At 32.3% G+C, this 16,144-nt stretch overlaps 1 protein-coding gene across 3 annotated transcripts in view; it reads right to left on the bottom strand.

Annotated features, from left to right (window-relative positions):
• LOC148597036 (GA-binding protein subunit beta-2-like) overlaps nucleotides 1-16,144 on the bottom strand; it is a 20,012-nt gene extending 3,868 nt beyond the window's left edge. The window contains exons 1-9 of one of the 3 annotated variants that reach the window (XM_088562682.1): nucleotides 14,667-14,802; nucleotides 11,572-11,639; nucleotides 10,041-10,127; nucleotides 9,799-9,905; nucleotides 7,621-7,719; nucleotides 6,635-6,732; nucleotides 5,016-5,114; nucleotides 3,053-3,151; nucleotides 690-788 (exon numbers count right to left, since the gene is read on the bottom strand). In XM_088562682.1, coding sequence (XP_088418808.1) covers nucleotides 7,656-7,719; nucleotides 9,799-9,905; nucleotides 10,041-10,127; nucleotides 11,572-11,592 — 279 coding nt within the window. In that variant the 5' untranslated portion in view covers nucleotides 11,593-11,639; nucleotides 14,667-14,802 and the 3' untranslated portion in view covers nucleotides 690-788; nucleotides 3,053-3,151; nucleotides 5,016-5,114; nucleotides 6,635-6,732; nucleotides 7,621-7,655. Of the gene's footprint in view, nucleotides 1-689; nucleotides 789-3,052; nucleotides 3,152-5,015; nucleotides 5,115-6,634; nucleotides 6,733-7,620; nucleotides 7,720-9,798; nucleotides 9,906-10,040; nucleotides 10,128-11,571; nucleotides 11,640-14,666; nucleotides 14,803-16,081 lie in introns of those variants that run through there. The other 2 variants (XM_088562681.1, XM_088562680.1) reach the window with 2 other exon arrangements.

Genomic DNA, 16,144 nt, shown 5'->3' with positions numbered 1-16,144 from the left:
ATACGTCAACGTTGTATGCTACATTTATTGCTTTTTGACTCCTTCTGTATTGAAGTATTTACTATTTCAATCCCACCTACTCTCGGTGTTGAGAATTTACACATTGAAGCATGTATTCAGAATATCGAACACAACATTTATGAAGGTAAGTAAAAAAAAAACAACATTTAAGAGTCCAAGCACTGTAATAAAAGAAATCAGTATAACGAATAGCAATACAAAATGTATAAGGTTTAAACTGGAAAGGTAGAAGAAATAAAAAACGCAGTGGACATGATTTGGTACAGGAAATAAAGTTTGTAGGTGTAACCATGTTTTATAATGCGCTTAATCATAATAATAATTTGGTTTTTTTATACTTTTATTACTTTGTTTTGATCGATGATTACGTAATGCTGATTTTGATAGTACTTTTTCCATTAAAGAACTTCAGTTTTTTTTTATAACTGTTTTACGATATCATTTAAGCAGTGGTATCAAAAAGTAATAAGACAACTTTTTTTCGAATGATTGTGCAAAGAAAATGCATTTTATAATGACTCACTCAATGTAATAAAACCAATCATTGAATAAATCAGTAATCTAATAGGTGTAGATCAAATAGGTTCAAAGTGCATTCAGTTAAAGTAATATTCAATTAAGGGAACAAGTAATTATCAAGCCATTTGAGAAGGATTGATTCAACTTACCGACTTGTTTATTTCGTTAACTCTTGATCCATTATTTAGTAATAAAAGTACAATCGGTTCAAATTCACCCTGGACGGCGATATGTAAAGGTGTATCTCCCTGAAAATTAAAGAGTTTGTATTATCAAAATAACGCGTAAGTAGGAAAGTCATATATTTTTCAGAAAAATGAAACCAATTTTTGACACTTGTATTCATTCATTTTGTGAAGTGACTTAAAATTACGGGAATTAAGGTTAAAGTGGTTATCAAAATAATGTAATCCTGGGACAAAGACATGGAAAACAGACATACACAACAATAACATGAAGTAACTAAAATCATACATACAAAGTTAGAAAACCAAATGTGCAACTGGGAGCATGGACCAGGTGCATCGGTAGGGTAAGTGTACTGCACTTTTCTAGAAACACCTGCCGAGTTGCGCATAAAAAAGTCAAGTCTGGGGTAGACACAAGAGGAAAGAAAAACTATCACACGTTGAATAAATAAGTTTTCATTGAGCAGATGGATACACGAGTTCATTATGACAACCATAAAACTTCTGCATTGACGACTTCAATCTTATAGTAACAGAACCTTGTTCCAGAAGCCTTTTTGTTAGAATTCTAGCACGATACAAAAAATCTATGTAGTTTCGGCAAGCTCTGACATAACGTATGAGTTGTGATATCAACAATCCATTCGAAGTGCTGAAGTGATATTGCCACAGATGAAACGGAAGTTGACAATTCTGAATGAAATGTCATCACGTTTGTCGTGAAATTTGGTCAACAGTTTATCTTTACCATCGATTTCTACATGTAGGTCAAGATATGAAGCTGACTTCACAATGTCTGTTGTATCCCTTTTCGCAAGTTCTTTGGTGTAGATGCGATGTATCAAATATATATATAGCGGAAAGTGACATTAAAGGATCTAGCTAAACGATATTCTTTCTTTTGGATCAAATCAGCTATAAAGTCAGCCTCTTAAGAAAGAAATATTAAGTCAGCAAATAGAATAGCTCATTTTGTTCCCACTGGAATGCGGACTGTTTGTTGAAAACACTTATCAAACATATTGTTAATTAAAAATTTCCAGCATTTCGTAATCATCTTCCTCTGTATATTTGTAAGATGATTTGGAAGTATTTCTTACAAATATGAGGAATCTCTACCAAGAACTCTATATTTGTATCTAGGTATACCTCATCATTTTTAGAAAAAAACAACGATGTACTGATTTTCCCTCTCTTTTTCATCTTCATTTTCAATTTCATATTGTATACCAAAAATCTAAGTTTTCATCATATTTTATTAAATTTTCGTAAATATTATTTGAGTACGAGCATACACTATTTATATAAATTTGTCATTTTTTCACTAGGAAACGGATTTATAAAAGCTTAAAGCTTGTTTCCGAATCCCTTGCTAGCATTGTATTTATGTTTGTATACTATTGTTTGAATTTCTAAATAAAATATGTTTACACTAATGATTTTAGTGGGGATTTCTGAGTAATGACGTGACTGCATGGTGAAAAGATGAATTTCCCTAAAATCAAGACGGTTATACAAAGTTGAATTACCAAATATTTGTTATTTATTAAAACAATAATTTGAGTGGTAACCTGTGTTGTGTGTACCCATTCCCTACACTTAAAGATTGATGGTAAACGAAAAATATTGAACAAAAACTATACAACAAACGCGATGACCTTTCATTCTGTACTGTCAACATATCATAACTCATACATTATGCCAGAGGTTGCCATATCACGTAGACGTGTTATATTTTAATACATTTTAAGCATGAACAGTCAAATTGGATAGCAAAAACAAAGAGTATAATCAAGAAATACATAAAAGCATCTGTATTGAAATAGGAAAAACTTTCATCATAGTCAATTAAATGTAATTTTACTTACAACCACACTTTCTAGTGTATTCTTATCATAAACAATACCCAATACCCAACATAATGTTTTGAAGTATAAACACTTATTTGCTTATAAGGTCTTTTACATAGAAACTACCACAGTATATTTAAAAGCAATTTTTGGTATGAAATGGGTTGTATCCTTATAGTATGACTTATGGTGAACCATTGTTCTAATACGATAGCCTTTCCCCTTATAATCATTTTGTAAATTCTACCGATTGATATTGAAGACATGGTTGTTACTATGCTCCATGCTGTTGCCTTTGAAACGTAGTAATATCATTTAGCATTAACGAGAAAAAATAAACATATCGAATGTAAGTGATATATACTAGCAATCTTTACAGTTCACAAATAGTGAACAATTGCCTATCATTGGGTAAGGTAATTCACAGTTGCATAAATTTAATATGTGTCTATCATTTTAGCTTATTTAAATTACCAAGCTGTTCTTTTCGTCAACTGTTGACCCATGTTTAAGTAATAATGATGCAGTATGTTCATGCTTATGCTTGACTGCAATGTGAAGAGGTATGTTCCCCTAAAATAATTCAGAATAATCAGCATACAATATACTGGTTCTGAGTAAATAAATCATGGATTATAACGTAATCAGTTTAAAGAAATCACAAATACTTATGAGTCTGATAATGTAGCAACGATTTGCATTATCTGCCGTTTTAAAGCACGTACTTTGATTTTCTATTTTGGAAAACATTTTGGTACAAATTGCAGCCCAAAATAACCTGTGTTTTGTTAAAATTATGCTAAATTCAATTAAGATTTTACATATAATTCTGAACTCCGTTCTAATATCGAAACCCAAATTCAAACAGTTGAAGGAATTCAATGTCTTGACAGAAACAAGTATAACTTATATTTCCACCCGCCAAGTGCAGGACCGGGTGTTAAAAGAATAGGCCTACAGCAGCGCTAAGCTTGTCGTAAAAGGCGACTAAATAGTGCTCAGAACCCTAGCCGGGGGATAGGGTGCTTTGCCCACAGAGCAACTGGGATGTGTGCCCCAGGTGGTGGAATGGGGTACCCCTGGCGTGTTACATGCTGGGGTTGTCAGGCTATAATACGGAAAATCTGACCGCAAACCATTGTGGTGCACCGTGTTGGGAAAGATGCCACGTTCCGTGCACGTTAAAGAACCGTACTGTGGTATTCTCCCGGAGTAGGAACCATAGGGCTCCGCCACAGGAGGCTAAATTGCCCGACCCTATCCACCTCTCCCTATTTCCAGTGGCAATCAAAATTTGTCGACCCCATTGTTCTTGTGTCCAATCCCTTTTTCATTTCATCATCATTTCATGTTCATTTTATCATCAATTTCATGCTCATCGTCTGAATATAGCTGAAATATTGCTGCTCGGACGTTAAACCCCAACAAACAAACAAACAAATATATTCCCACCCAGATGGCAGCCTTTTCAATTTTACACCAATTCACCGAAATGGTGTAAAATGCCTGAATCAAAGCTAATTGAATGAAAACAATACAATAAATTTTTTATCCCTACAAGCGTAGTTTTAAGGTTCCGCTTTAGTCAAATGAAGGACATTACTTTCATAATATTACGAAATTATTTGATGAAGCCCTAAAACGTTGCTAAATGCAGTTTTCAACACAAAACCATAGGTTATTATTTGATGAAACAATTTACTCCAAATTTATTTGGCAAAAGCAAGATAAATGTAAACATAACATATTTCTGTTTGAAATGAACATATCTCATAGACTTAACATGTATTCCCAAGCAAATGGCCACAATTGTGAAAATAATATTGAAATAAATGACATTTTGCTATCATTGTTATTTCAATTTAGCCGGACTACAGCTTACACTATCGTAATTTATCAAATTTTGACGAATTGATAACTAACTAATACAAATTAATGTCCTCTGCCCTTCATAAGACATTTTGATCCAGAAATGAATGAATTTAATTCATGGTTAACTCCGAGTTTTGACAGCTGTAAAAATATTTAAATATCTGTTTTTTTAAAGCTTTGTTGTTTGTTAAACACATTTTAAAATGTATTCCCAAAATTTGGCATGTGTGTTAATGTTAGATGACACATCAGGATATGTATAAGAAAGGTGTAGACCTGCATTTAATGAATGTTTAATTGACTAATGAAACACTATATATTGACTATAGAGGAAGCTTTAAAACACCCTGTCACAAAAGTTGCTAGCATTAAAAGCTTATAAAGAACAAATTTCCTTCCACGAGGAAAATTAAACATAACAAAACAAAACACTAACAAGAGCAGACCAAAACCAAAGATGCATGGTGAATAATTTTTCAGGCATGACAATAAAACCACCTTATTTCGTGTGTATAAAAAGTATATTTGTTGATAAGAAACAAAGTACAAATAAAACATATTTTACCTAGCCGTCTTTTTCGTTGACATTTGATCCATGAGTTAATAATATATCCACAATATGTTCATATCCATTTGTGACTGCATCATGTAGAGGTATATCTCCCTAAAATATTGAATGTTTCGTAGAATAAATTTCTATCAATAAGTGTTATATATTAGGAATGTCGAAAAAATACATTTTATACCGGCACAGTTCAGGTGATGAAAGGGTATCTTTTGTCTGGTATGAAGATTTCTTAACACTCATGTATCTGCAGATACATGCGATAGAGACAGGGTGCTCTTCAAAATAAATTTTATTCATTGTGAAATATGCGTCAGGTTCAAATAAAAAATGTAGAATTTTAACTGAGCCTCTCCACAACATATATTATTTTAAATAATTATTTCGCTGCATAACATGACGTGATGAGGTGATATAGTAATTGCGCTTTGATAAATAATTCTAAGAATGAAGGTAATAACTGAGTTTAGTCTTTACCTAATATATTGTGTTTATACTATATCCTCTTAGAAACAGTAAGTTCAGGACGCACAATTTGCAAAAGTATTAGTTCATTGTATTATGACTGCATTTGGTTCATTTCTTTTTACTGAGAGGACAATAAACGTATGCCCTCCGTAAAATACTGTATTTAAAAGATTAAATAGAGCACAATCACTTTTAAGCTTTATCTGACAGAAAAATACCAGAATTTATACGCGGTATACAATGTACTAGAAAACAGACATGATGATAAATTTTATCAATACGAATACTGAGTATATATAAATTTCTAAGCAGATATAGTATAAACACAATATATTAGGTAAAGACTAAACTCAGTTATTACCTTCCTTCTTAGAATTATTTATCAAAGCGCAATTACTATAGCACCTTAAGAAATCATCATGTCATATTATGCAGCGAAATAATTATTTAAAATAATATATGTTGTGGACTGGCTCAATTACAATTCGACATTTTTTTATTTGAACCTGACGCATATTTCACAATGAATAAAATTTATTTTGAAGAGCACTCTGTCTCTATCGCAGGTATCTGCAGTTAATAGTATTCTCCTTAAAGAAGGCCGCAAGGCCGAAAATCATTGCGCATCTTGATTTATTATTATTTTTTTGGCTATTGTTTACTTATTCATTATTCATTAAATTATTGTAAACAAAAATAACTTACTACTCGTTTTATCTGTGCTGCGTAAGAGTGGGGATACACATGTATACTGTTTGTCACGTGACCGTTATTCCGTCATATATTATTTCTAAGCTTGTATTAAAGGGAATGCTTAGATATTTGGTACATAGCTTTTGCATAATGACTTTCACTGTTTCTCCCCTTTTCAGATTCCTCACTTATGTACTTCCTGTTTACTGAAATTTTTTTAAAGGTGAATTTTTCGTAACCGACTTATCAGCTTCTCATTTGCGAAGCCGTATGCCATCTTCTTGTTAACCGAATGAGCGGGGATATCTCTAATGAGCCTTATTTTTTGTCAATTTGGATTTGTTGAATTCATTCTTTCTGTACAAAAACATGCTGTTTGCTGTGTTTATTCATAATGCATTTATTGCTTTTAAGATGTTTGGAAATATGTCAGCGAAATATAACTATTAACAACTTACAGAATTGTTTTTCTCATTTATTTTTGTTCCATGAGTAAGCAGTAATGGTACAATAATTTTAGATCCTTGGAAGACTGCATCGTGTAAAGGCGTATCACCTTGAAACATTGAATATGTGGTAATATCAATGTCTGATATGCCACTGTGTTTGAGACATATATTTCATTGTCATGTCCGTATTATGCTTTTTATAAATCACATTTCACAAGTGGTGGAAAGGACCAAAGTTATTATCTTTTAAACATTATATCTGGTATCTTTAAATTATTTATAGTTCAAGTTGTCCATTGATCATACCATTCGATATTTTCAAAAGAAATAGCCAAAAATGTAAAGAAAGAGTAATCAAGGCAATCAAAGTTATAGGGTAATCAAAGGAATGCAATCCAGGAACAAAGACCAGACATGGAAAACAGATATACACAACAAAGAACATAAGGTAACTAAAATCATACATACAAGGTAACAAAAGCAAATGAGCAAGTCGGACTCCAGTTAAAGCTGGGAGCATGGACCAGGTGCACCGTGAGGGTAAGCGTCCTCTGCCTTTTTAGAAACACCCGCCGATTTGCTCTTAAAAAGTCAGGTCCGGGGTAGACAAACGAGGAAAGGAAAACTATGACAATCATGAACAAATTAAAACACAACAATGTACCAGAAAACAGTATAACTCTGACTTCTGGTATGTGGAATAGGGGTTACTAGTGTATATATTCCCGTGTTTCAAGGCACTATCCAGAGAAATTTTGAAAAGGAGATTATTTTTGCCCCTTTTCGTCCTTAACTTTACAATAAAAGCATTCAATAAATTAATACTGAATTGTTTATGGCATCTGACACCTGTTTGTATTTATTTTCTTTTTTTTTGGAAAACTTAGTTTTTATCAAAAGGTGTGTTTTTCATGTCACGGCCTTTACTGTTCTTATTATACTGAGCAAATTCTGCATTTATATTTTGGCAATATGAAAAAAAAAACACAACTTACACACGCGTTCCTTTCGTTAACTACTGCTCCATGATTTAATAATAAGGACACGATAGGTTCAAATTCAAACCAGACTGCATGGTGTAGAGGAGTATCTCCCTGAAATATTAAATGTTTTATTTCCGTATTATCTATCATGGCGCTGTCATCAGGACCTATTCTGTAATCCATGTCAGTAAACTAATATTTCATAATAAGACTTTACAGGTGATGTCAAGAATCAAAGATTGAAAGCAATTTCTTTTTATTTGGTATTATGAACTAGTGCAAATCAAATCAGGTAGAATATATTTGTTTGTATATCATAATAGAAATGTTGTACATTTCCTTTACATATAGCATGTAACCATGTGCTAATTATCTTAAAAAATAAAAAAAAATATAAAAAGGGTATCAAAGATTGTCTAATATCTTACATTTAATAATTTTTCAAGTTATATAAATTTCCCTCCGTTTGGTCCTTTAGAACGGACATATTTTATGCCCTTTTTACGATACATACAATTTTTTTTTATCGCCAACTGTCGATCCATGGAAGTAGTAATAGGCGTACAATAGGTACAGGCTCGTGCCTGATTGCCAGATAAAAAGGTGTTATTCTCGAAGAGATTGATGATATATTGGCATCAATAACTGAATTAGCGCTTAATTCTAAGGAAAACATAATAATTGTATTCTGTATTTATGTCTTTTTTTTATATTTTCTCGAATGGCAAATCATTGACGGTTTATTACATTAAAAGACCAAACTATATCACGCAAAAACGCTAGATAATTTAGAGTAAATTTGACTCTTGGATTTTAAAAGAATGTTTGCTGAATATTAGGGAATCGACAAATTAAAGAAAAAAAGTCGAACAGAATTTAGTACTCACTATGGCTCAAACAGAATAAAGTCGTCTTGTAGTGGAGCAAAACAATAAAAAAACGTTACTCAGATGTATAATTTAAAAAAAATAATTGATATTGGGAGAGTACTCATAATCAAGGTTATAGCAGTAATCAAAAGAATGTAATCCAGGGACAAAGACCCGACATGGAAAACAGACATATACAACAAAGTAGATAAAGTAACTAAAATCATACATACAAAGTAACAAAAGCAAATAGGCAACTAGGGCTCCACTAAATAAATGGAGCATGGACCAGATGCACCTGCAGGGTAAGCGTCCTCTGCTTTTCTAGAAGCACCTGCCGAGTTGATCATAAAAAATGTCAAGTCTGGGTTAGACAAACAAGGAAAGAAAGCTATGATATGTTGAATAAATCAGTTTTCATGGCGCAGATGGATACACAATAACGATCCTTGAATTCATGATAACGAAAACTTCTGTAGTGATGACTCTAATCTTGGTTAATAGTTTTCCTTTACTATCGATTTTTAAGTTTAAGCTAAGATTTGAGGCTAATTTCACAATGTCTGTAGTATTTTTATCTAAAGTTCTTTATGGTAGATGCGACGTATCAAATCCCTGAAATTAGGATTTTTTTTTTTAAATAATACGTCCTATATATAGCGGAAACTAAGATATTCTTTCTTTCGGATCAGATCAGCTATAAAGTCAGCCTCAAAACGTTGGATTGTAGAACCAGCCTTATATGTTTGCGTTTGAAACGTTGCTGTCGTAACCAAAAAGGAAATTACTCAGCATTTATTGATCTATGTTATTATCCATCGATCGGTGTATAAATAAATATAATTATGTGCCGTTAACAAAGTGATGACATAACTTAAACTGTAAATTGCCCTTACTTTTTTATCGGACTTTAGTTAATCAACAAAGAAAATAATTCGAAATTAGGTAGTGCAAAAGAACTGTACTTTTTTTGCGGTCGCCACTTTACGGACAGGAACGTAAATTTTCATAATCACAGAGAACTTTTTTATTTGGTACATATAAAATGTACTGTAGTATAACGGTATAAAACATTTAGACTCCTATGTACCAGGAACTTATACTGCATATTTCAAAATTGGACTCTTTACATTTCAATGACAATAAACTGTTCATTGCAACAGGTCCAACAGCCTTATCCTGCATACTGCTTTATCCTGCATCCCCTCTAACTTTGCACCCATGTAATGTGTGGTATGGTGGATTTTATGGTGCAGTGTCGACACCACGGTACCGGCTCATCTAGCGACAATATTAATTTTCTTAAAATACCTTTACTTACCGAATTTCTATCTTATCTTTTATATTTACTTCGGAACCCTCTTTGATTAACAAAGTTGCAAGAGATTGATAACCATGCTTAGCAGCCAGATGTAGAGGTGTACATTCCTAAAATTGACAAATGATTGATACATCGATATGGAAGAAAAAACAATCTCTTCATAGTAATGGTACTCTGCTGATTTATTGCTCTCTTGTTTTCCATGAGAAAAACTGTTCCGACAGAGATAATGACAAACATACCTTAAACATATAGTTTACATCAGCTCCACTATCGATCAGAGTTTTGACACGATCAACATTTCCTTTTTCAGCTGCTTCCCACAGTGCCTGTAGAAATCAGAATACTTGTAAAAACATATCTGCGGTATGAACATAAGACATAAACATTGAAATTTCCGCGGCACGTGAATTATATCATATTAGAAGACAACATTATACCGGACATTGCAATTACACAATTTTGATTCATATTATTTATACAGTATTCATTCCACACCAACCACAAAACCATATGGTCAAAGTTAAAGTAAGCTGTTACAAATAATGTCAAAGTAAATCGAGTCTAAAACGAAATCCAATGAAGTTGCGTACTTATTCAAAGACGACGTGTCAAAAAGTAAATTGCCGTGTACCCAATTGTTAAAAAAACAAAAAACAAAAAAACAAAAAAAAAAACAAAACAAAAAAAACCTCAAAAAACCCCAAAAAACCCCAAAAAACAAAAAAACTGTTATGAACATTTTGTGTTTCAATCATATGGTTAAATACAAAAACAAGTTATCAAACAGAAAAACATGTCGCTAAAGTCTGAAACCAAATCTGTCAAAATGATATGCGACATTGAAAAGTATTTATATAGAGAAGTTTTACGAGGTAAACTTGTATTTGAGTACGGGGAGTTTTGCTGTGACTTTGTAATTAGTTGAGTTATCGAAGAATTCGTCTAATCCGAGTTCGACACATCAAAGTTCGACTGTATATGTATTTAAACAAAAATATAAGCAAAGTATCAAACACATTTTGATATCTTTCAAAATTAAGATATAATTTCTGGATATTGCTTACCTACACAAAGATTTATCAGTGATATGTAGTTGCAGTGAAAATTGTTGCATTCAAACCACATGTGGACAAAATATAATTAAATGCGTCAAACAAAACGTTGATGACGCTTCTTTATAAAATCATAACAAGTTATACTATACACCTGTACTTAGCTGTGATGATTGAAATAGTGTCACATGAAATATTCGGACTACAGAACAAACACAATGATCAGTAGATCTGCCGCTTCTAATCCCATTGAAATCAATTTTACTTATTATGTTATTGGCTGTTCATATTGACATGGAAAAAACATATAGTGACGTTATAATAGTATAAAGGGAGTTAAATATTAAGTCAAAAATGTTAAAATGAAAGAAAGAAAAGTCCATATCAACAAAGAAATATAATACAAAGCAAACGTCAACCGAAAAACCTTAAACGAATACTTACAAGTGCCCGTTTCGACCCTGCCGAAAAACGCTACACTATATCGAAATGCAAAGACAAACGTTGCAACACTTGCGACTACATACACGAAGGACACTCGATCACTACAAGGGATGGAACCACTATATACGCAAACGAGGACATGAACTGTAAAACTGCAAATTTAATTTAAGCCAAAGAAATGATGTTTGTTCGTAAATTTAAATCGAAATTGAATGGACGTTAACATTTTTCATATATATATATTGACAATTAAAAAAAACAATCATCACTTTACCTTGTTTATCGATGATGTCATTTCACTTTACTTTAGAAAAACAAAGAATCATCATCTGGTGTTTTTTTCTGAAATGAAAAAAAAATACATACACAGTTATCTTTCTAATATTTCCCGAAATGAAAGTAAGATTATTTTTAGGTAACTTGAAAGTAGAGATAATGTTGAAACACTCTATTATTTTGTTAAAATAATATGATGAAGGTGAAACCTTTTAACGCCGAAAAAACATTAATAAAACAACAACTTTGTTAATTTTTGTCAGCTCTGATTTGCTGATTTAAACATATTTTATTCATTAAATAAATTGAATAGGATTGGATATCAGGCAAGGCCTATATATATCCTCTCCATACACAGGGGCGGATTCAGGCGGGAGCGTGGCGGGCGTGCGCTTTTAGGTTGAAACTTTAATTTCTCCCTAATTTTACCACAAAAGATATCCACATTTCACCCACTGTAGAAGGATATTTCAAAATTTATTAACTTATTGAAAATTATTAACTCGATCTTGACAAAAGAAGTATTTTCTGCATACTTCATGTTTACTAAACATCATGCACCGATCCCTTCATTAAGGAAGATGGAATTGATCTGAAATGCTTTTTTTAATATCTAGCCAGCAATAATTAAAGTGCATGATAAATATGTCATTTATAATCATAAATACTGATGAATAGATCAATAATTTTTTTTTTTTTTTATAAAATCAATATTTTATGAAAAATTAAATGTCTGTCAGCAATATAATGTTAAGGTCTAAGCAGACAGACTGCAGTGACCTCCTGTGGTGAGCATAATAATTGCAAGATAACAAGAAATGATGATTATCTTCAATGTGGTCCCTACAGTGTGGACAGTTTTGGTTACCAGTCAAGTAATGTAGAAAAAAATGTTGATTAAGATTGCCTGCTTCAATCCCCAAGCTCTGTTTTGATATATTATACTTATAACCTTCCTGTATGGTAAAGCTCACGGTGCTCGCTGATTTAGGCAATGCCTACACCATATTAACCTTCAAGTATGGTACATTTTGTAATGATTTATATTTGTCCAATTACTCTAATTGCCATATTCTGATATGTCTATTGGCCGAATTATCTGGCATTCATAAGGAATTATTGGTTGTCATGGTCCGAAATGTCTTTTGGTCGAATCGTCCGGCACTGGTTAACATAATGGTTCTTAAATTTGCGAAACCTCTTAAACAATTTCTTTTATTGCATTTAGTTTTGCTTCAATCTGTTAAATTTTGTACAGTAAAATTATGTTTTTATAACGAATAAATTCATTTTATTTAATTGATTCGTTTCGATTCTTTCTTATATCGATTATTTTCGTTTCATTTTGGTTCATTTTCGTTTCGCAATTTTTATGAACCGAGAATTATGGGTAATATTGATTACGTTATGTTTGTAAATATCCAGGCGCCATACTGCTGACTATAAGGCCAAAATTATCTTGGAAAAAGCTATGAATCGATTTGTATTTAATTATAGAAACTAGAAAATATTTTCCGAGACTAGTTTGGTTCTCACTCGCTAACATACAAGTATACGCAAATGAAGCTGCCGTTTTTTTAGCTACTTAAAATGCAGATACAAAACGGATATTCATGTTTTTTTCTTGCCATAAGTATACAGAAGCAAGTTGATAATACAACCATAACAGATATACGTTATTGCGCAAGTCACGGTTATTGGTTCGATTGTCGTGGTCCGAAATGTCTTTGGGTCGTTTTGGCAATCGTACGGAATTATGGGTAATGGTATTTTCGTAAACATTGGAGCGCCTTCTGTTGACTGTTTTGACAATCCATATCTTGCAAAAAATTTGATATGTTTTGAACTTAACCAAAAACGCTAGTGAGGCTGGTTCTGTTCTCAATCACATTTTTCGAAGTGTACGAAAATGAAGCTGAATTTACGTGCACAAATCGGATATTGATGCCTTTTCTGCCCATAAGTATACATGTCCCAGTTGATAATACAGCCATTTACGCTCCCTTCGGAAGCGTACTACCAGATTTTTGATTTTTTTTTCAACGTGAGGGAGTTTGTCATGCTGATGTGCATAAGAAACTCCTGCGGGTTGAAAAATAAAATGTGATATAATCTGTTTAGCGCTGTTTTGCTAAAGTGTAAGTTATTAGTTTTCTTTTATTTTTATTTTCCTGACCTGAATATGTAAGTTTTGTAAGCGCTGCAAAATTTCTTTTCGGGACTATTTTTGGCGAAGTGCTACGTGACGTCACGTATGTTGTGCAGCTGTGATATACACATCATTTGAAAGAAAGACAAATTTGGTTAACTATGGCGGTCGCGTTTAAAATTTGTGGATTTTTTTTGTGTGAGATTGAAAATGACCGTATAGCAAGATCAAAGAGATTTTCAACAAAATAAAGATAAATACATTTAAGGTCCCTATACGATACATATTAATTTATTGGATTTGTCTTATGTGTTCTTGAACTATGGTTTATTCACTAACACACTCTACTACAAGATAAATTTATTGAGTAAACAAGAAGTCATGAAGTTTTTATAAGTAATCCGAATCAAAATGAAGTAAACTTTTACTGCTAGCAAATTTAAAGTTTAAATTTGCTATTTGTTTAAGTTTACAAAAATAAATTATATAAACATTATATCATTAAAAGGTTGCAACTCTTCAATATTTATTGATTCATCCTATACCTGTACGACAGTATGGTAAATGCATTTAAATCAGTCGTCTATTGATTTTCATATCAAATCGTACTGAAAACGCTACTTTACCTTATCCTTTTTTTCAATTTGTATTGCGTTACTGAATATTTTTGTTTTTTTTTTCATTTTGCGTACATCTCCTGAAACGTGTCAGTTTCCTAATCACACAATTCGCACCAAACATGCACACATTTACCAACACGCACACGAAACACACGTTACGCACACGATTCACACATTGCACGAATGCCAAACAAACGCTTTACGAATCACGTGCCGACTGGTATATACTACTAATTAGCTGGTGCTTAATGCTGAAGTTATACTTACGAAACGCAACTATGATATTAAGATTTGTGATCACATACAACTTACGGAACAACATACCTGCTCCGAGTACGATTCCCCATAATTACTTCACTTTGAGCAATTGTTGACCCAATATGAGTTGAACCACAGGGACTTTCAGTTATTTAAATACTTAACAACTAGTTCAGATAGAATACTCCACTATACTTTGAAATTTAATCACTTTTAAATCATAATCTAAAAGAAAAAAACAAAACAGATGATGATTGCTATAATTTCCATTGTAAAATGGAACAATTTACAAAAAAAAAAAAAAAACAAAAAAAAAACAAACTATTAAATAAGATGAAAAGTTCTTCGAAGATAAACGTTTTCCAAAATGGCGTTTTCCGCCCCTTTGAACATTTGTTACACAAATATTGTGAAAAAAAGATTCCAATACTGAATTTGAAAACAATAGAAAAAAAGTCCATGTTGACATGATATGCATAAAAGTATTATACTGATCCGACACCTTCATATCTTGCAAGACCTTGCCGTAACTACGCAGTATTTTTGTGTAGCGGTAGACTTCTGATAATTAAGATTCTGGAACATCTGCACCATGAAAACTGATTTATTCAACGGGTCATAGTTTCCTTTCCTCTTTTGTTTACCCCGGACTTTTTATGAGCAACTCGGCGGGTGTTTCTAGAAAAGCAGAGGACGCTTACCCTACCAGTGCACCTGGTCCATGCTCCAGCTTTTAGTGTAGTCCGAGTTTCTCATTTGTTTTTGATACTGTGTATGTATGATTTTACTGACTACATGTTTTTTGTTGTTTATATCTGTTTTCACTGTCTGGTCGTTTGATTACCGCTTTAGCCTTAATTCCTTGATTATTCCTAGAAAGATTTTCATTACTTTTACTTTATCATGGATTAGATTTGAACAAGCAATTCTATGTAAGATTTTTTGGAGCTCTTTTAAACATGGCAAACATTACGTCAGCCATGGAATTTGGAGGAGTACCCACTGAACTCTATATATGATAGCTTTTCGACAAATATATCAAAGGCATAATAATTAATGGATGTAAACATTACAATTGTCAAGTTCCTTTGTTGGTCGGCTCAAAAATGACCCATACCCATTTGTTTTTAAATTTTTGATCAACTAATCTTGTAGCTTTATTCTATACTATACATAACTCATAAACCCGTACAGTAGCTTTCTACTACGTTAAATAATAGGGAATTGTTATGTATGACGCTATATAAAAATCATTTAATCAAAATATTTGTGTAAGTATCAGCTTTTTCATCCAGTTGGAGTTGTTGTCTCTTTCACATATACAACTTTCCTCGTTATATGTATATATTAATGTGCAAAACATTCATTGTTTAATCAACAATTACGCACAAACGTACAACAATAGGAAATGACAAATGAATAATTTAGTGCAATTATGCCTTTTACGTAATATTGAGTATAAATAGTAAATTTACCCTTACCGTTCCGCCATTGTAAATGTTTGTTCGTGTAAACATCACTGATAGTCATATCATAACACGCTT

Source organism: Perna viridis, chromosome 15 (genome assembly GCF_037379345.1).
Source record: "Perna viridis isolate PV_CMFRI_1.1 ecotype Kerala chromosome 15, ASM3737934v1, whole genome shotgun sequence".
Taxonomy (NCBI): domain Eukaryota; kingdom Metazoa; phylum Mollusca; class Bivalvia; order Mytilida; family Mytilidae; genus Perna; species Perna viridis.
The sequence above is the reverse complement of the archived record's forward strand: the minus strand, read 5'-3'. Positions and strand labels throughout refer to the sequence as shown.